Here is a 20,642-nt window from a genome sequence, read left to right on the forward strand (position 1 = left end):
TGTATTTATGTAAATCACACAGGACTACTGCTACGTGTGACAGCCTATGGCAGTGCCTAAGAAAAACACAGCAAAGGCACACCAGAGCACACACACGCTGGCTGCGGGTTCCCCAAGGGCCAGTGGCAGTTGAAAGACGGGGCCAGGAAATGACCTGAAGGCATCGCGGTTGTTCACCAGCGCCCCAGTTTCCATTCTCCAAGTTGTACTCTTGGCGTCTGCAGCAGCTGGAGTCTATTCTTTTCATTTCTAAAGGTTACCCGTACAGCAATGTGCCTGAGTCTGTGCGTCAGAGCTGTCATTTCAAGCCATCTGCAACATGCTGCTGCTGCTTATTTAAATGTTAACTTGCTCGCTCCTCAAAACATGCAAGAAGGAAGAGAAAGATCATGAACAATTATGTAGAGCTTTGTAAGGCCTTTCTTGCCCACTTCCTTCCACAGACACATAAGATCATCTGAGGAAAATTCTACAGCTCCTGAAGTTACCGTACTTGTATGCTATTTAATTGCTTTAGCTACATTTTTGTTTTTACCTTTGTTTTAGCGGTGCACTGGAAGCTTATGTTCAATCAGTAAGAACGCGAGAGGGAAAGGAGTTCGCACCAGTCTATCCCATCATGGTTCAGCTGCTGCAGAAGGCGATGGCGACCCTTCAGTGAGTGTACGTGGACAAACCTCCCAAAACAGGGAACGGGCAGTAACACGGTCACGGCTCTTGTGCCACACACAAACTCACGCGTCATGTGAATTATCCCAAATACACAAGCTTTACAACGAAACGTGTTTACCTACTTCATCTATGAAACGTCTGTCTCCTTGCTTTACGTTCACATTACAGGAACTTATTTATACACACAAATTATAAGGAAATTGTACAATTTTTATGTGCTGTAAATCTACATCTAATAGAAAAGCATCATTCTTTAGTATTCCCTTTGAATTTAGAAAGGTGTAAAATTAGAACGTACTCAAAGTATTACAGTATAATTGCTGAATATCTCAAATAAGGAAGTAGCTCTTTTCCTACAAGCGTAGTTTTAAACAGTTGAATACATTTTAGCTTTATTCAGAAAAGCGTACTTTTGAACCGCTAGAATCATCAGTTTCCATCTAAAAAATCACTAATTTTAACACAAGGAAAAATACCTGTAACTAACGTGTTTCTCTATTGCACTGCTGTTTGCTTTGAAATAATTTATATTGATTTCATCTCTCTTTTTGCTTGAACTGTAATAAAGAAGACTGACCATCCAACCCTGAACTCAGTATGTGACATTCTTCAGCAGCTTCCTAAACTAGAAAACATCAAAATATACTTTGGCTGGCTTCATGTAAAGATGTCTATGCGGAACGTGCTCATCTCTGCAGGGCCATCTTAATGATTAGTTGTCTTCATTTTACACCATACGCAACACCAATTTTTAATGAATTTATTTGAAATAATATACAAGAATATAGTGTGCAAAAATCTTAGGGGCAACATCATGTAGACACGTGTCATAAACTGAAATTTACAGTTGTGATTCTTAAAAAACAAACACACAGCTGTTTAGTACAGGAAAAGCCATGATTGTAAAAGTTCACAGCAGAAGCAATTGTAATCCTAATGCAGCTGCTCTAATTTTAGACAGTTGGAGGAAAAATGAAGTAAAGTGCAAGTGTTGCACGTATAGTTAAGTGCAAAGTTTGCCCCCACCATAAAGATGTCTTATGGCAAAATAAAATATTGTAGAATATGTGGCAAAGACAAAACAGACTTAAAACTATGATGGTGACAATATCGACAGCACCATTTTTCTTGAGATAACGCTATTTATTCGTTTCATCCCGGCCTGGGCCTTTGTTTCCACTGGACAGAACAGCTCTCGCTATTGCCGGCTGGTGCAAAAACATCTCACCTGCGGATACACGTTGCACACGTGGCAACCCAGGCAGCAGCTCCGGTGCTACATCACACTACGCTCGCCACTTACCACACGTTCCGGGAACTGGTTGGCATCTGGGCAGGCTGGGAAGCTAGAGGCTGATAATACATTTTGCCATTTCAGAAAATCCCAGGTCCCAGAATCTTAATTAATAATATGGTTGTGCAATACATATTAATCAGCAATAAGAATCAATGTATATAAACAGCTGTTACATATTTTAAAATTCCCCTTTTTGTACATTTTCTTTTAAAAATAAACATTTATACACATCTCCTTCGCCTCTTTCTAAAGTACTTTAGCACCACAGGATATCCATTTTCAAGCCTATATTACCTGATACATATATGAAGTTTGGAAGAAAAATAAGGCAATTTGGTTTAAAATGTTGATAGTTTTAGCTTACTTAATGTTCTATTGTAAAAAGCAAATCTGCACTCATATTAAATCATTTCTGACTCGATGGTGCCAGTATTTTATGGTCATAGAAAGTCACAACAAATAGTAAGACCTTGATCTTGCATCTTCTTGCCATCAAGCAACAGCCATGTTGTAGATGATACAGAGTTAACAGGGAAATTCTGGCTTAATGCTGTTGTGAGCCCTGAGAAAAGAGAAGAGAAAACCAGGTTAGCGGTTACCAAGCAAAGGGGAAGTACATTATCTTCAATCTAGCAACCGCTTGTTACCATCGGTCAGTTAATCAGAAGAAAACAAAAGGTGGAAACATGATTTTTATCCCCTGACCATCAAAAGACTACGAGGACTTCTTTGTCCCAGCCTGGAGTCCACCATCACTTCCTCATAAGGTGACCAAGCCGCAAACAAAATTCTTAGTTCACTGAAGTAAAATGCATAAAAAAGGTACCGCATCCTGTAACACTGAGGTAACAGGTTCTACAGATGGCGTTATCTTGGCCTGAAGACCCGAAGACAACAAGGACAAGCCTACTGCACGGCAGGGCAAGGACACCACCCTGCTTACTAAGGCTGACTATTGCTCTCGGTTATGCACAAACACAGCCATGGTGTTCCTCGGAGCTCAGCTCATCTCGCTGTCCAATGCCCAACCAGAGTAAGTCAGCAGTAGTGTTTTACCTAAACCCACCAGGCAATCTAACAGAAGCTGTCACTGTTGATTAAAATAGACTACAGTGAACAGAAAAACAGCTTGTTCCCAGCAGCTGGGATTTGGTGAAACCTTCTGCAACAAGGGACTGAAAACTCAGCGCCAAGCATGTACAGGAATGAGCAGCAACTCAGTGCTGGGGCATTTCTTATTCCGTCTTAAGGCAGCATTTGCAAACGCTCTTGAGAAAGTCAGCCGTTCACACACGAAAGGAAGGGGGACTAATTTGAGGATGAACTCTTAAACCTGTGAAGCCCACAACACACTCGATGCTCCCACCCAGGCATAAAACGGCTGGTGGAAGGACCTGGCATTCTGTGCACCTCAGCAGATCTTTCCTTCCAACCTACTCTTCCATTTGAACATGCAGGTTGGCAGAAGCTCCTTTTTTGCCATGTTCTCTTTATATGTTGTGTTAGCTTGAAAGCCCTTAATTACCTAATATATCCACCACCAAGCTAGTACATTCCTGCAGACTCTTAAATTGATGGCCTTCTACAAAGCGGAAAACAATTTATTTCCCTAAAGAAGTGATTGTATTGTATTTATTTTACAATTAAAACACGGTAATAAGTGAAAGGGATTAATGGAAAAAAATTAATTTGCTTCCTCTGTAACTTCTTAAGTTGAAAGTAAAAAAGATAGAAAATGGTAAAGAAAAATCTCTTCCTGAAGAAAAAGGAGACAATGACTCAATCGCAATAGAGGAGGATTTTCTGAAAGTTTAAGTGTTTTTGAGGGCAATGGACAGAGGTACAACCTTAACAACGCAGGTATTTCAAACAAAAGGCCACGTGCCCTCCCTCTGCATTTCACCAGCACGCTCGCTTCCAGTCCAACAGAATTCACGGAACTCTCAAAGAACATTCCACGACAGACCTTCTCGGGCTCTGTCTCCTGCCCACTGTCCGAAGCAGTTGGCTACACAGCTCAGGGGGGTAAAATGAAGGTTTGGGCTACTGAGAAAGAAGTAGCAGAGTTTATCCCAAACAAAACCCACTGTAGCTAACGTATGAACACATTTAACTGCATAATGAAAAAGACTGTTTCACAAACATACAGAATTTGTTCTTTTTCGCTTCCAACAGTCAGGATTTAAACGTTTCTGTTCTTCTGCCAAGGCCTTGGCTTCTAGCGTGTACATCCGTCTTTCTTCATTTTTCATTTTCTTCCACCTGTCGCCGAGTATCACACTTATGGCTCTGCAAAATAAATGTTTACAGTATGGTCAGGATGGAGTGCTTTTTCTTTTCTTATCTCAGCACTTTAAAGAAGACAAAAGTTAAACGTGGAAATAGCAGACAGAAGAAATCAGCTGTATCTTTAAAAAATTTTTTTTAAACAATCGTGTTTCCCATCATCTTCTCACACTTCTTACAACAGCTAAACAGCTGAGACTTCTGTGTTAGCTGAGCATGGGTGAATGCACATTCTATCATTTCAAAGGTTGTACATTTGAATACGCAGCAACTTGCATAAGCCAGGAAAATAGGGATGTTAAAAAAACCACCACCAAATGGTAACTCGCATTTGCTTTGCTCTACTTTCGTACTAGAAGATCATATGGCAGCTTTGCTGAAAGTATGTTCTCTAATAATTAGGGCAACGATCTGAATATGACCTCAGCCAAACAAATATTTGATTAACTGCAACCCCCTGTGTCTATTTAATAGACGTGTGTAACTTTCTTGACCTTTAATCGCTACTGGGGAGAACACGAGTGGGCGGAACATAGTGTTAAGTTCCCATTCCTATGCAGAAGGAACCGTTTGTTCTAACACACCTATCATTATTTCCAGAAGCTGAATGCTTTTCCTACTTCTTGTGAACTTTATGTCTCTTGGCCAGTATTTCCCCATGTTATCATGCCATATTGCTTAACTGCACACCCGAATGTTAGATCAATATTCCATTAAAGCTTTCACTCCATCCTTCAGCTGAATGAAAATCTCTAAACAACAGCTCTTTTATCAATGACAATTACTGAACTACTGAGGAGGTATGCTCTGCCTGCAGATTACAGTGAGCTTTAAGAAGGCGGCGTATACAAGTAAGTACTCTGCTTTACCCTATTAGGAAGTTCTTGCTGGCAGCAAAGCTATTCACAGGCTTTCTAACAGAATCGAGGAGAGCAGCGTGTCATCAACCATTTCCATAGCGTTTCACATACGACAATTCTCAAGGCTTTTCTGCACCATACCAACAAGAAAGTGGCCTTAAATTCTGCAAGACTCTGTAGTTTCCATGCTTTTCTGTCCAAATTAAGAACCAGTATCTTTGGTCTGTCATCAGAAGTAAAGACATTCCAGTTTCATTAGGTTTTTAATGTTTTGGTGGTATCGAGAGGCAAATCAACAGCATCAGAAACCTGTCTGGTTTTGGTCACCAGTTTGTACTGGGTCACTCATACCCCCAGGGAAGAACACAGTGACCCTGAGACAGCAGGTTTGCTAAAAAAAACTTTACATTTCCAAATAAAAACACACTATGAAATCTTTGTATTTCAAATGCAAAACTGTCTCTGTATTTTATACCTCCAGAGAAAAAAACTGCACGAAGGCACTGAAAGTGAGTACAGATCTGTACATTTCAAAAAGCTTGAAAAATCTAATGCACAGACAAAAGCTCCATTTCTCCAAGGAACTGCTTCTATAAGCGAACCACTGAGACTGAAAAAAGATGTGTACAGAGAATTTCCTGACATAATCACGCCTGATTCTCCTGCCCAGAAACAAGTAAGAAAAAACTGACCCCACTGCACCGCTGCCTGAGGCGCCCTTCACCTCATCAGAACCTGGCGGTGCTCCGTACACTGCCTGCCTCCTCTTAAAATGCTGGTAAGATACCTGACAACATTTTAGCAACAGACTAAGGTGCAGGGTGTAATTTATACTGCAGTTAATTCCAAAGAAATTGTCAAGCAGTAGCTGAGAATGCCTGGAGTTTACCGCGTAATTATGTTCATCACGAACAAATGCTGTTAATAATTTAGGTGATTTTCTTCCTCTTTAGAACATACTCCTCAAATTATTCAAGTCTTGCTGAAAGCACAATCAAGTCCAACTACAGTTACAGTGAGAACACCTAGAAAAGAAACAAGTGCTGCCCTAACACCAGTTTCTCAAGTACGGTCTTACGGTCCACGGTGTTTTTAAGTATCATGTGAGTGTTGATTTGCGTTTTGGATGTTTACAGCTCGCTATCTTGTTGATGAGGCTTGTTGTTGACAAGGCTTGAGCTACAATCTCTCACTACAGACCGTTTAACTCACAATACCTCAAGTTCTGTCCCTTCTTACACGTAATCTGAAAACGACACATACTTGCATTTAAAAAACGTAAGAAAGAGTTGCCTCTGAACTGCTAAATTAATAAATGCCCCAGCAGTCCTTAAGCAACAGTAGCTGAATGCCTATAAAATCGATTATCACTAACTCTTATGATTTCTTCTGTACTGTATTTTGTGGATGCCAAGAAACTGCACCCAAAGGCACTGCCTTCCAATCGGGACAGTGAGCCGGCAGTGCGCTCCTAGGCTTAACTTGTAACCTTGTCATCACTTTCCTTCGAGCTAAACCTGCTCACTGAAATATTCTACTTATTTTCACATCTGTCCAGCTGCAGCTCCAGTTCACTGCATCCATTTGAAATAGCATTTTAAGTTAAATATGTAAGCATCATGTAGCTGACATTCTGTTCAGTTTCTCATTGATAGCTGCAACGAATTTGAAGGCAGCAGATCTGCTTCACTGAAATTACTACAAACATTGCAGAACACCACCGCCAGGACACGCAAGACTGGCGGGGATTTAAGGATGGGTTATTTGTATGGCAGGATTTTATTTCTCAATGCCAGTTACAGCCTCCTTACTAGAACATTATGAAATAGCCAAAGCCCTGTCACCTTTAGTTTTTACCAGATTTAGTACCACAATTTTTATGTGATAATGCAATTTTTACAGTAACATTTTTCAAAATGCTATACGCATAAAAAAATCAATTATAATATCAGTGCATGTTCATGCTGTTTAGCTTGTATTTAAATATGCAGAATTAGCACAGAATATTAAGATTATTTAAAACATATATAATGGACGTCATTTAAAAAAAAACATGTTTAGACATGAACATGCAGATAGATTAAAAATATAACAACCCAGCAAAGAACCTTCCCCCAAACACACGGTCATACGACCCTTCCTGCGAGTTTCAGCAGATTGTTCAATGCTTTCAGGACAAGTAAAATTTGGCAGTGTACTGTCTGGATTAAGATCTTTCAGGTATCATCACAATCCCAACTCCGTTATTCAATATGATAAGCAGACTGAGAATAAATCATAACAACTTCACTGAACAATCTGCAATGTTATGTCAAGACTTTAATTAGAAGAATCAGAGACTGCCTTTTTCCACTACAACACACGAGCAGAGAGCCTGGTACTTTTCTTCCCATGAACGCTTCTCGTCAGTGTAAACAAAGACTGTATTTGTGATTCTGGGGGTGCACATATGTATATATGTTAGCTGCTTCACCCAAATGCTTTCTCAGAAGGTCAGTTTGCCAAAAGTGGCTTGTGTCAAATTTATTGAGTACTGTAAATATTTAAAGTCCGCCCATAAATTAAGCTTTACATCAACATCTTTCAAAACTTGTTCTTAAAGCAATATGTACACATTTTATTTCAAATGCAAAATGTAGTCCACTTTAAATTTAAAGGTGGACACAGACATCCTACTGGCTCATCAGTAATAACAAAACTAGAATTTTATACCGTTACCTGTTGTCTTTCCCTGGATACATCTGAGTATATTCAACTCTGTATTTTTTGGCAAAAAGCATGAAGGCATTCATTGGTCTTTTGCACTTGTTTGGAGAAGTGGCACTCACAGTACTTGCAGTCCCTGAGCTGTGGCTTTTGCCAGCTTTACTGTACAAAGAACTGGAGGAAAGATGTGACGATGCAGTAGGCGCACAGTTTTTACTACTGCTTTCTGATCTCTCAGCATCTTGATTGTTCGATCCTCCACAAGACAGAGAAGCGCGACGCTGGCGAGCCATGCTGCTTAGCACATAAACTGCAGAGGAATCCATTGGTGTAAAATCGTAACTACAAGAAAAAGACATACCATAAAACAATCACGTAATTTTCATGTAAAATCTCTAAACAGCCGTTTACTCTTTATCTGTACTTAATTTCTAGTACTCCTATCTTTTGTGTGACATAAGGAAACTGTGCTTCATGCAGATGTCAATGAAAAAAAAAAATTTGGCAGATGAATTAATAGTTTTTTCAATGCAATAGCAGATAGCAACTTTGCAAGACCTGCTGTGTACTATCAACTGCCCAGCTGTACGTCAATTAATTATACACTGCCTTCAAATTTCATCCTCTTTTGAAATCAGCTTCGTTCTTTCTTTCTGCTTCTGTTCTTACCATAAACCAAATGTGGTCAGTGCTTGCTATGTACCGAAGGGGACAACTGATGTGGGGAGAATGAGTCGTGAGTTCATTTGCAGATATATTTAATCACAAATATGAAACCATTGTATGAAAATAAATTATGTTATATACACTATAAGTAACTCCTCTAGGCAGTTATATATTATTTTACAGACAAACTTTCCACTGAGATTTAAAAATTGCTTGAAGACCTATGACGTTGCATACTATTTGATTCAAAGCTGACAGACGTCTGCCCTCTAGTGACAAAAATGTGAGATTCCTCGGTATTTCAAGTATTTCAACAACTTAGATGAGTTGTTTCCATACAATTTAGATCTCCAAATATTATAAATTGTTATAATTTTTTGTTGACCAGCAACTACAAGTAACCTCTAACTGCTACAGAAGTTTAATTCCACAATATTTGTTACCATCTCCAAATGTGTGCAGATCAGGCTAGAAACCACAGGCTACGACGTCTTTAGCATGTTGCATGGGGAAAACACACTTCTAAAGATACTACTTGATCATAAATCCAAAACACTAAGTTATCACCACAAAATAAACACAAAATGTATATAAATCTAAGGCTCCTCTCACCCGCTGCTCAATCTGGCTATAGCTGCATAATTTATGGCAAAAATATGAGCTTTGAAGAGCGTTTTCCCAAGCACAAAGCAGAACCACTAGCAAGGAAACACTGCAAGTGGCAGCGCAGACCCCACCTGCGCAGGCAGCCCCTTTCTCTGGAATGGAACTAAAAGCAAAGGTGGAGCTTGAAGGGTTGTCTCCAAAATCCCTCAGAAAAGTAAAAAGCAACAAAGAAGGGACAATGCCAACAACCTTGCAGGCAAGTTCACAAGAGAATGGAACTCTCTGTTCCATAAACAGTCCAGCACCCTTCCTATCCCTAATCTCCTTCCCATAACACAGCAACAGGGTTTTGTTTTATAATTTTTCTGTCCTGTTAACCACAGCTGCTGCCGCATGCTCTTTTCTCAGTGACCTCCTTCCTTTTGCCCAGCAAGACAGACAAGAAATCTGAAGTGGCACAGCAGTATTCAGCTGGGCTGCAGGATGAGTAAGAGGCCAAAAGTCCAGTTTCTTCAGTGACATGTAAATATAACAATTCTAACAGCTCTCTAGATAGGCAGTTCAGAACAGGAAGTATTAAAAAGAAAAAAACCCAGACAGCAAATGAGTGAAGACAAGCAATTTGAACTCACTCACTATCCCAGACTGAAATCATACAAGCGCTCCTAGGGCTTGAACTGCAAACAGCGTTTTAAGTAATTTTTTTCTATTGTGGAAAAAAAAAAACAAAAAGCAATCGGACGAAAAACAAATGCTAAAAAGGAGCTAACATCGTAGGAGAAGACAGATTCTAATAAATCTAGAAATCTTAAAATAGTATGGAAAAAATCTTTGTAAGTAATACAACCTTAGAATCTTAAAATAATTTATGTTGGACAGGACCTCTGACGATTATCTGGTTGAAAATCTTGCTCAAAGCAAGGCAAACCTCAAAGTTAATCCAACTTTCAAGTTAGGTAAGTCTGACATATTAGAAAAGAATCACAAAAAGCAGAATATACAAAAATAGTAAGAAGTAATAGCACATGCATTAATTACTAAGAAACTACTCAGATAATTCAGGCACATAGCTGTGTGTGAAGCACAAGTTAACAGCTGGCAAACATATTATTGTGGGAAAACTGTACTAGGTTCTTCAAACATAACCCACTTTACCTGAAGAATTTATACAGATAATACTTATTTTTTACTGCTTTATCTAATCTGTCTTAAACTAGCATAAACAGGGGCTGAAAAGTTATTCCACTCCAAGATATTACTTTGCAGTTTAGAAGAGCACGTAATTACACAGCTTTCCTGGTATCCAGTTTTCGTTTTTCCCTCTCATTTGTCTTGTATTACCAGAAGTAGTCTCTCTTTGCTCTACATAATACTTCAAATTCTTGTAGACTTAAGGTGCCTACTCATTAAATACAAAAACCACTGAGGCCACTTTATCCAAAAATTACCTTTTAAATGTATCAAAAACACCTGAATCATCAAAGTTAATGGCATCAGGGTGTCCAGGAGGTAGACACAGATCTCCAAGATGCATTTCACAGCATGGAATGCCATGCTGTACCACAGTCAAGCTTGGATAAAAAGATGACCAACCTGAAGTGGTAAAGAGTTAAATTAGACAAACGGCCAAACAATCTCTCTAGTTCTTAACTGGAGCAATCCTATAGCTCTAAATGATATCATTTTATAAAAATGTTCCAATGTAGTTTCTTTGACCCAAAAGAAAAAACAGGAACACTTACTCAGGGAAATTTTACTGTAAATAGTTTATTTTTATCTCAAATAAAATCTCATTCTAGCAAAAAAAGTAAACAAAATCTGGAAATTTTATCATCACAAGTTTCATGTTTAGCAAGTGAGAAAAGCCTCCCTTATTTGCAGCCTTCCTTTCTCCCCCCCAATTTTTCTGTTTTCCTGAGCTCCATTTATATACTTCACCAAATCTTTCCTCATGCAGTGTTTCTGTAGCTTTACAGTTTTGTTTGTTCAAATTCTGGACTTCTTTACAAAGATAGTCAATTGATTCTACAACACTGCTCTTACCAATTTCTTGAGCAACATGGGACGCCAATAAAATCTGCAACCACTTTCTAAGAATATTTTAATATACAACCAAGTGTACTTGTAGTATTTCATACCTTTATTTTTAACATAAAATGGATGATCGAGTCTGCATTCTACTGTAAGCAAGCCGTCTTCCACTGTGCCAGGATCAAAAGTCAACTTCAGCACTGACTCACCAAAGGAAATACTTTCTTCATGAGAAATTAACTTCAAACCATCAGAACCATAGCCCTGTAAACGTACGTACAGTTCAGAATTTTTCCCCCCAGAAAAGCATATACCTGTGTACGCTATACGTGTATATTCATCGTCTTACATTCTATTAAAAAATACCAACATTCTGAGTACTCTCACAAGAATAGAGACGATGTAACATTCAAAACATACCTAAATGAATTCAGTTCAAATGCTTTACAGCAAGGTACTCAAGCAGTACAGTGATCAGCTCTAGGTAAGTTCGGTATAAAAGTATTTTCCTGAGACAGTAATTAAAGGCACACAGATAAGAAACTAAATATTGCACTACAGGTATTAAAATTAACGTATTGGAACTAACAGCTACCTTGTAAGGACTTTCTGGGAGATTTTCCTCTTTTCCACAGCCTTCAGATCTTGCAAAGTCTTCAACATCCTGCCACTCTTTATTGCGTCCTTTGTGAAAGCACAAACGAGAGCCTAACAGATTTTTTCAAGCAAAAAAAGAGAAAAGCTTAGTGTTATGTAAAAAAGTCTCTGTTACCAAAAAAAAAGAAAAAGGCGTCAAGAGAAAACATAGTTATTCAACAATATATGTTATTTTACCTTTTAGAAAACAATGCCAAACAGTTGGGGGCCAGGAATGGCACCATCCTAAATCATCATCATCTGAAAGTGATGACATGCAGAAAATGCCAGATTCTGATTCACTATTCGCCTATTAAAAAAAGCAAAGTGGTGTTGAGATTTTATTGTGTAAGATTTTAGGGTTGGTCTTACACATCTTTAGACATATTCTCTAATTTGCATCTATAACATAATTTTGCCTTAAATACTAATAGGAATGTAACATGAAAACAAAGATTCAAGGAACGCAGTAAATGTGAACGAGTATTTTAATCTCCTTTCCTTGAAATGTTCTATCCTGAAGTTTTTGGTTTTCATCATCTGAGGTTCATTAGGGCATTCATAGATCACCTTAGATTTAGGTGTAAGCATTTTACACGCTATCATTCCTTGGTCATTTACAGAACCACTCAAAGCACATGTTATTCTATGGTCAAATTACTGGAAAGCTGTAGAGCCACGTCTGCTCTACAGAAATCACTGGGGAAAACTCCCATGTTTCTAACAGACAAGTTTCAGACACAAATTAATACATAGGAAAGGGAGAGGCAGGACTGACAGTTTTTGTGCTAAAAGAAGATGGTTCCGTACTTCCTTTTTGAGATAGCAAATTCAGTTAACACAGCTTTTAAAAGCTTGCTACAGAAGGAACTACAAGAGAAGCAGAGCTTTTTAAGATTGTGACTGTTTCACAAAAAAGCGGACTCCATGATGTAGCACTACAAGCCCACTCTGTTTGGTAAGAAGAAAAGTAATAGAAAATCTAGCTTAAGCAGAAATGGTATTAGAACTAAACAGATGATTTTTTGAAACTAGTTTCTCATTTCAAAAAGCTTACCCCATTACTCACGCAGCTTTGTTTATTTTAGAAATGTTTCAGAACAACTCACCCTTTCATGTCTGACTGGTGTTTCATCCAAATCATTCTTGGAGAAGTTAGGATCATTCTTTGAGGATCCTGGTGGAGGACGTGCATAGGAATGTAAACTTTTGCTTGTAGCTATTATGTGAACAGGAGATGATCTACAATAGAAAAATGTATTTTAAAATATCTCAGATTAAGGCAACACAAGACTTGTCTGCCATTACTCTAAAATGCTTTTATTTAACAAATATTTCTGTTTCCATGAGCTGAATACCAAATAAACACACACCAATATTCAAATGGGATAATTAAAGGGTGCAAGCTCAGGCAAAGGAAGCATTTGGCATAACTCCTGCATAAATTCCATATACCACCCAAATGACAGTATTACCTCCACATCGGCATCTTCTTGTCACAATGCTAGAGTTTTTACAAATATCTTGAACTGAATACCCCATTCTTAGAGTACACAAAGACATCTGCTCTGTCCTAATGATTAAATCCCAACTGCATTACTGTTAACAGTACTGCATTTAATTTTCTTACTATAAACCTAAGACCAAAGCCACAGAATAGAAGGTGAAGCCCAGAAATTTCTAATTTCTGCTTCTTACAGCCTTATGGAATCTACACATCACAAATCTGTAACAGTATCAATAAAAAAAAATACATTGCATTAAATTTCCAATTAGTTCTTTTAAAAAAATCTAAAGTCACTGCACTAGTAAGTATTAAGAATTTAACGTAACAAATTCATCTTAATTTTTCATCTGCTGCTTCACATGAGGTAGATGCCCATAATTTCTAAGCCTTCTGTGGTTAGGCAATGTCCTTATACCATCCTACCTCATTCATAGCCGGCAAGTAAGCAGCTTTTGCAACAGGCTCTGAAACGAGCCCTGTGCAATCTTCCGCATAAGGATAAAGTTCCTATACAGAAACATCAAAAATAGGGCTCCTGTCCAAAGTCAGAGTGTGTGAAGAGCAAAGGAAATGTTTCTGGAAACATAATATTACAAATCATAGAGTTCGAAATTGAAATGAATGTCAGTACCTGTTATAAAAAGAGCACTGCATCAGAGGACTCTGAGGACTTGTGGCTATATTTGCTAATTCTGTCAACCAGTTCACCCCATTCTCACAAGAATAAGCACTTTCTGAATTGCTGTTTGAGGTATGTTGGCTCCATGAAGGCCTTGAACGTTCCTGATGTGAAACATCGGCACCAAGCTGGAAAAGTGCAGGTGGGGTAGAATCCGTCTGCACAGCCTGTAGCTCAGGAAGATCATCTATGAACAGAGGCACGAATTACCATAATTATAGGCACTGATAAATTCTAGTTCACACCAAATCTTCCAAATAAAAATAAAAAAGGAACCACAATGAAGTAACTGATTTTATTTTCTCATACCACAATTACCAGCATTTCACAAATCCTGTTCATAATACTGACAAAATGGCCACAGAAATAATCACACCTCTAGTCTATTATAAATTCATACAAGCAACTTAAGAAAAACATTAAGTAAGTAGATAAAAATGCAGTTCTGGTTTTAAAGTTTCTACTAGACTGACTAGTTTACACAGAATTGTACTTCAGAATTATGAAGTATATGTACTTCAGTTACTACATACGAGTAATTGTAGTTCAGAATTATGAAGTATTAGTAGCAACATGCTTCACTAAAATACTAAAACATTCAACAAAAGGCAACTAAATTAATCTGTCCTAGCAGATGTGACACTAAAAATTACCAACATCAGGGCTGTACCAGGTAAAAAGTTTTCCCTGTTTCCACCAGGGAACTGGAATTAAATACAACTCAGAAGTCATGAACGCTGGGTATACAGCCTGGTAGGGGTGAATTCCTATCAATAATCTACACCTCTCACATGTTAGACAGAACAGCAGAAGAGAGCCCAGCTTATTAACAAAACCCTGTGTTACATGCTCTCATGTAACTAAGCACTATTATTCTTCATCACCCCATGACTTCAATTAAATGTGTTAATATTTCATTGATTATATCAATACTTTCTAACGTACATGCTATTTTCTCCATTATGTAAGAACTGAAGTTAAATGTCCCTCTAGCCCAGAATCTCTATTTGCAGCTGATCTAAAGCAGCACTATTTCCCTTTAGGAGGAGCTCTTGAGCTTTCTGTTTATTACTCTTGTGCCAAAAAAAGCTCCTCTGGAGATTAGAAGCAAAAATTTGTAGCTCTGAGTTCAAGAACACAACTAAGTCAACAGGCTAGTGTGCCAGAACTTGAAATGGGTTACAGGGGAAAGTGACTGCAAAATAAGACCTTCAGATGTCTCAATTCACTATCATATTCCCTGCCCTACTTAGGTTAAAAATGTCTAATCTCTTTCAGTCAGCTTCCAATAATTTCACGATAGGAAAACTACAACAAACTTCAGAATTTGGCTTCTTCTGAAAAAGTCATGTTATTTACCAAGTTCCATGTGTTCATCACAGGATGCATATCCAGGAGAAGAGGGCAGGTTTTCATTACACTTCAGCAACTCCAGTGACTCATTCATCCCGGAAGTTCTCTTGTCCACTACCAGGAGGAGTTTCTGAACTGCATTAGGCATTTGATTTGTCTTCACTTCCCACACCATGTTAGGATGCTCCAAAGTATCTGACTTTAAAGAGACAAAGGTTAAAAATCTGTACACACATAAAGTGTTTGACGTTGCATCTGACAGGCTACTTCATTACCAGAACCCTAAATCCTCCATAATCTGTTGAGAATCACAGCATAATTCAGCTTGAAAGGGATTTCTAGAGATGAGCTGGTATGATCCCTGCAGAAAGCAGAGCCAACTGTGAAGTTAGATGAAGCCGCCTGGGGCCCTGGCCACTTGTGTCTCTGCTGTCTTGAAGGATGGAGATCCCCTGACACTTCCCAAGAACCTGTTTCAGTGACCATTCTTGCTGTAAAGAAGTTGCTCCTTATGCGCAGTTTGAACTTCCCTTGCCACAGCCTGTGCTCATTGCCTCCAAGAGTCTGGGGTCATCTCCTCAACCACCACTCAAGCCAAGGTAAACAACATTGACTTGGGACCCTGAGCCAAGAAGGCAATCAGACAGGTCAAACACGATCTGCCTTTGGTTAATCTGTCCTGGCTATTTCCAGTCACCTTCTTGCCTTATAAGAGCCAGGACATGGCTGTCAAGAGGTTCTGCTCCACGATCTTCCACAAGACTAAGCCTGTAGTTTCCCATCCTCCTCCTTGAAGCCAGGTGTGACATTCTATTTTTTACAGTTATTGGAAGCCCTCCCACCACCAAATCCATTGCCTTTTGGAGACCAGCCTCACAACACTGGCCAGCTCCCCCTGACGCATCCTACCCGGTCTCACAGAATTGGCCTGCCCCAAACTTGCTCTTCCTCTACCACGGACAAACAAGTCCCTTGCTCTGTCAGATGTGTGTTGCTAGGCCCAGGGACTTGAGGAACCTGTGAACAGGCCTTGCAAATAAAGACCAAATCAAAGATGTCATCCTCAACCTTTTGACACTAGGTCTCCTACACCATTTAGCATCAGGCACACATTTTCCCTATTCGCCCTTTCAGCACTGACGTATCCACAGAAGCCTTCTTCACTGCCCTTCACATTCCTTGCTATCTCCCAACTCTAGGTATAGCCTCAAACACATCTGACTGCTAACATCCTTAACTGTCTTGTAAACAGAAAGAAAAAGAAGTCTCTACTGGTAGATTTCACTGCAGTTCTGTTTCCCCAAATCCCAGTACTGTCACATTTATACCGAAAGAAATATTGTTAATCACCTTCAGCAGTCAGAGAACTCTGTGATTATTCTACGCAACCACTGCCTCTAAAAGCCGGAAAACAAGGTTATCCAGCCTTCAGTAATTCGGTTATCTACTGGTTTTTTTAGACGATGATGAATTAAAGCTACCGTAACATGATTACCTTGTACTTTAATGAAGTGTCATTGAAAAAGTAATCGTGAGTCCCTCACAAAAGAGCAGAAAACACAGCTTAGAACGAAAGGAAATCTGAAAGGCCTACCACATGCATGTCCACTAAGTAAGCTATCATGCGCTACACTAGAGAAATACAAACAATAGCTAAAACCAGTCTAATGTTGTCATGTGAAACAGTAAGCCTATCATCCTAAAAGTTACCTTAGTGTAATGCACAAAAAGCCATCTGATAACAATTATGAAAAACCCCCAGCTTGATTTTAATAAATGGTTAAATTGTGTATATACAGCCAACGTTAACAATATTCCATGGTTTTACTCATTCTACAAATTTAATTCATTTTGTAGCTTATCCTGTATATAATATCGTTCAAACATAAACCTTTGAATTACTTACTGGTCCTACCAGAAAAGGCCTGACCTAAGCAGTAAACTTCTTTTACTGGAAAATTTCTTAACTTTCTCATCTCCTAATCTTTCAAATACATGCAAAACTTACATAAATTTGCATTCCAAACATAAAAAGATGTTTGATTCTACTCAAATGGCACTATTACAAAAGCCACAACAGTGCAATTCTGATTTTAAGGAGGTGGAAAGGGAAGGTAAGAGAAATGAAAATATACAATCAAATAAACTATCAATGGCATATGTATTTCACCTCTAAGAAGCATCTTTAATGCAAATTATTCCTTCATCACCCATAACAGACAGTAAAATTACAGAACACCCCAAGAGCAGAAAGCTCATTCATTTCTGAACTCTGTACTCAGTAGTGCAGGTCAGGAACTTGATGATTATCTCCAAGTAATCAACTCTGAAAAGCCACTCTTGTTTTTCTAGCTTGTCTGCGTCCTTCCTCCTCCTCCTTCTGCCTTGTTTTCCCCTCTATTTTCTCTCTCTCTTCCTTTCCCATTTTCCTGCCAAAATTAACAAGCTGATTTATTTTGGGAACGTTACCTTCTCCTTCCTTCCTGCCAGCTGCCAAGATTTGAAAGTACCTGTTCTGGTAGCCTAACAGACCGAAGGTCAGAGATAAGGTACAGATACAACACGCTGGTCTGACAAGAAAGATACTTGTTTGAGAAACGAATTGTTCTTCCAAGTCACAAGAATTTCTCAAAACCAAAGCCACTCGTGTACAAAAGCCAAAAAATCCTCTAACAAACAAATTCAAAAGAAAAACAAAAAAACATGCCCAACTTTACTTTTCAATTTTCCTATTCTACTTGATTAAAGCCTGCTTGGGACATCATGTGCTTCTCTCTTGTCCTCAGCCTTTCGATGTTTTGGAACACTAAGGGAATGGTCATTAGTTAGCTTGTAAAGACTTTTTTTTAATTCAACTTCATGTTCAAAACTTGTTGCGACAGATGTTTTCTAGAAGCATGCTTCACAGGACTGTAATTACTGCCATTTTCTTCAGAGACTAAATGAATTTATTTACGAATTAGTGCTTTAGAATAAGTCAATTTATCACGCTGAAACAAATGGCAATGTTAACAAGGAGCCCATTAATGAAAACATGTCTATTTTTGAGGGACGAAAATAAATTTGGGACGAAAGTAAACGGGGACTGTGGCGGAGAAGGGGTTCAGCAGGAACTCTGCAGCACCCACCCAAACCGCGCTGGGCCGGAATGCCAGGGTGGAAATGCTTCCCGTGGTTTTTACTTCTGGTATTTGCCTTCCCCCAGCCTACCGCCGAAGTCTCCGGCAAGCTCTACGCCTGCAGCAATTCACGGGATGGAGTTTAATAGGGAGAACAGCTTCTCCAAGCAAAACACAGCGTACTGGCAAGACGGGCTCTACACCCGGGACTCGTGCTGGCACGGCGGCTCCGATGGCGGATCCTCGCTCCGCAGCCCCGACTCGCACGGCTGTGCCAGGAACGGGCCGGGGAGGCAGAGCCCAGCGCATGATTCACGCTGTTTGTGCACACACGGCCCCTTCGCATGACAGCGGCCGAACCGACTCCGCTGGCGGTCGTGTGCCGTACCCCCACGCCGGCGAAAGGCAGAACAAACATCGCGGCTGCGGTTACATGGGGAAGGTGTTTACAGCAAAAGCCCCGGGGCGGCGGCCCGGCGGGGAGCCCCTGCCCCAGACGGTCCCTCTCCCATTGCGCCCCCCCGCCGCGAGGCCGAGGCCGCACCCGGGAGCACGCCCCCCCCCCCCCCGCGTCATGTGATCCCCGCCTGGACGCTGCCCTTGTTTATAAACTGCTGCCGCCAGCGCGCATGCGCGCAAGACCCCATTCATTCACAACTGCGTAACAGCCCGGCCTGGACGGGGGGAAGCGGCGGGGGCGCCCCCCCGCACCGGCCCAGACACCCCCCGAGCCCCACAGACACCCCTCTACCCCCGGGCGGCACCGGCAGCCCCGGCGCGGGGCTCACTCGGAGACAAGTTTCCCCCCCCCTTCTTCCTCCTCTTTCCCCAAGCAGCCGCTGCTCCCCGCGGCGGGGCAGAGCGCCCTCGCTCCGACAGAGCGGGGCAGGCGGGCGGCTCCCCGGGGAAAAAGGGGAGGGGGGAGACGGCACACGGACGGGGGGAACACCGGCTCTATTCCGCTCGTTTTCGCGGTCTGGCGCCGCAGCGGAAGGGCCCCAAGGCGGGGTCGGCACCCCGCGCACCCCACGGCTGTTAGACCGAGCTCCGCCGGACCGCTGAGGGAAGGCGCCCGGTAAACAATGTCCCGGCTGCCGCCGCCGCCACAAACCACGACCCAGCGGCCCCCTCAGCTCGGCCCGTGGCCGCCGCCGCTCCTCTCCGGCCCGGGGGGACCCGTCCGCCCCCCGCCGCGGCCGCGCAGCCCCCCAGAAACGGCAGCTCCAAACTTTGTAGCACTTACCAAACCCGTCGCCATTACCGAATTCCCCTCGTCTCCCCCCCCACCCCCGCCTCCTCCCCACAGCGGAGTCCCGCCCGAGCCCGGCCATCCTCGGTCGCCGAGTGGTGGAAGACGACGTTGCTCAAGCCGCAGCCGCCTCCTATTGGCTCTCTGGCCTGTCTATCAGGAATCCGCCCGAAGGGCGGACATGTTTTGACTCTCCTGCGCAGCGGATTGTACCACGCTGCACGTCAATCATCCCCGGCCAGCGCCCCGATTGGCCAGCGCCCCCGCTGTCTCGCCGAGGGGCACGCTGGGGGCTGTAGTCTTCGCCATGGCCGTCGCCTGCCAGCTTGGTCGCGCTCGGACGACAGCTCCCAGCGTGCCCCGCGCGGCGCTCGGCCGATAGTAAACAAGAGTCACAAGGACACGTGTACGGCGCCGCCGCTCCGCCCCCGGCCGGGCCCCACCGAGACACCCCGGGCGCCCGCACCGGGGCTGCCGCGGGGCCGCCGGCGGATCCGGAGGAGAGGCCGCCCCGCCCGCCGGGCCCGGCTGGCTCCCGGAGCGCCGCCGGGCCGGGGGAGGCGCGGGCCCCGAGATGGCGGCGGGGCGCTGACTCACGGCATCGGCCTGGGATGGGTGACCGGGCACCCGGCTGGTGCCGGCCTGGGGCGACCCCGCGGGGGGTGGGGGGCAGTGATTTACCGGCCATAATCGTCAGTCCGAGTCGCTGGCGGAAAGCGGGGCCCGGTCGCCTGTCGCCAAATGCCGAGAGCGGGCAGGGGAAGTCGGTAAAGGTCAGAGGATGAGTCAGCAGCTCCGGCGCCGGCCCTCTGCCATCGAGAGAGACAGCGGTGTCGGCCTCGGTCCAAAAGAGGAGTTTGTGAGGAAAAAATAATATATTATTTTTAATCCATACAGGTTTATAAGTCCATTAGTGGCTCCCAGACATTCCCATACATTGATCGCCAAAATAAACAAGCTGGTTTGTTTCAACTT

General features: G+C 41.9%; 2 protein-coding genes across 5 annotated transcripts in view; one reads left to right on the forward strand and one right to left on the reverse strand.

Annotated features, from left to right (window-relative positions):
* COG5 (component of oligomeric golgi complex 5) overlaps positions 1-2,201 on the forward strand; it is a 191,442-nt gene extending 189,241 nt beyond the window's left edge. Inside the window, exon 22 of the mRNA XM_063323427.1 lies at positions 547-2,201. Within this exon, the coding sequence (XP_063179497.1) occupies positions 547-661 (115 nt within the window). The 3' untranslated portion in view covers positions 662-2,201. The remainder of the gene's footprint in view (positions 1-546) is intronic.
* On the reverse strand, positions 1,418-20,421 carry HBP1 (HMG-box transcription factor 1). 4 transcript variants are annotated; one of them, XM_063323431.1, is made up of 11 exons: positions 20,349-20,421; positions 15,306-15,498; positions 13,899-14,133; positions 12,870-13,002; positions 11,959-12,070; positions 11,720-11,832; positions 11,232-11,388; positions 10,542-10,686; positions 7,834-8,163; positions 4,117-4,258; positions 1,418-2,531 (listed from the first exon to the last, which is right to left on the reverse strand). In XM_063323431.1, the coding sequence occupies exons 2-11, from the start codon at positions 15,472-15,474 to the stop codon at positions 2,514-2,516; spliced, it is 1,554 nt and encodes a 517-aa protein (XP_063179501.1). In that variant the 5' UTR covers positions 15,475-15,498; positions 20,349-20,421; the 3' UTR covers positions 1,418-2,513. The 4 variants fall into 4 exon arrangements, with proteins under 4 accessions (XP_063179501.1, XP_063179499.1, XP_063179498.1 ...); XM_063323429.1 differs by having other exon boundaries at positions 15,306-15,494; positions 20,349-20,372; XM_063323428.1 differs by lacking the exon at positions 20,349-20,421 and adding an exon at positions 19,662-19,705.
* Between the last annotated feature and the right edge of the window lie 221 nt (positions 20,422-20,642).

Source organism: Chroicocephalus ridibundus, chromosome 1 (assembly GCF_963924245.1).
Source record: "Chroicocephalus ridibundus chromosome 1, bChrRid1.1, whole genome shotgun sequence".
Taxonomy (NCBI): domain Eukaryota; kingdom Metazoa; phylum Chordata; class Aves; order Charadriiformes; family Laridae; genus Chroicocephalus; species Chroicocephalus ridibundus.

Excerpts from the sequence above, each read along its gene's own strand:
- HBP1 (XM_063323428.1), bottom strand. Across the intron at positions 13,003-13,898 it reads CAGTGCTCTTTTTATAACAG|ATCATCTCCTGTTCACATAA; the intron begins GTACTGACATTC and ends TTTCTATTGTAG. Across the intron at positions 8,164-10,541 it reads GTTTTTGATACATTTAAAAG|TTACGATTTTACACCAATGG; the intron begins GTAATTTTTGGA and ends TTTTTCTTGTAG.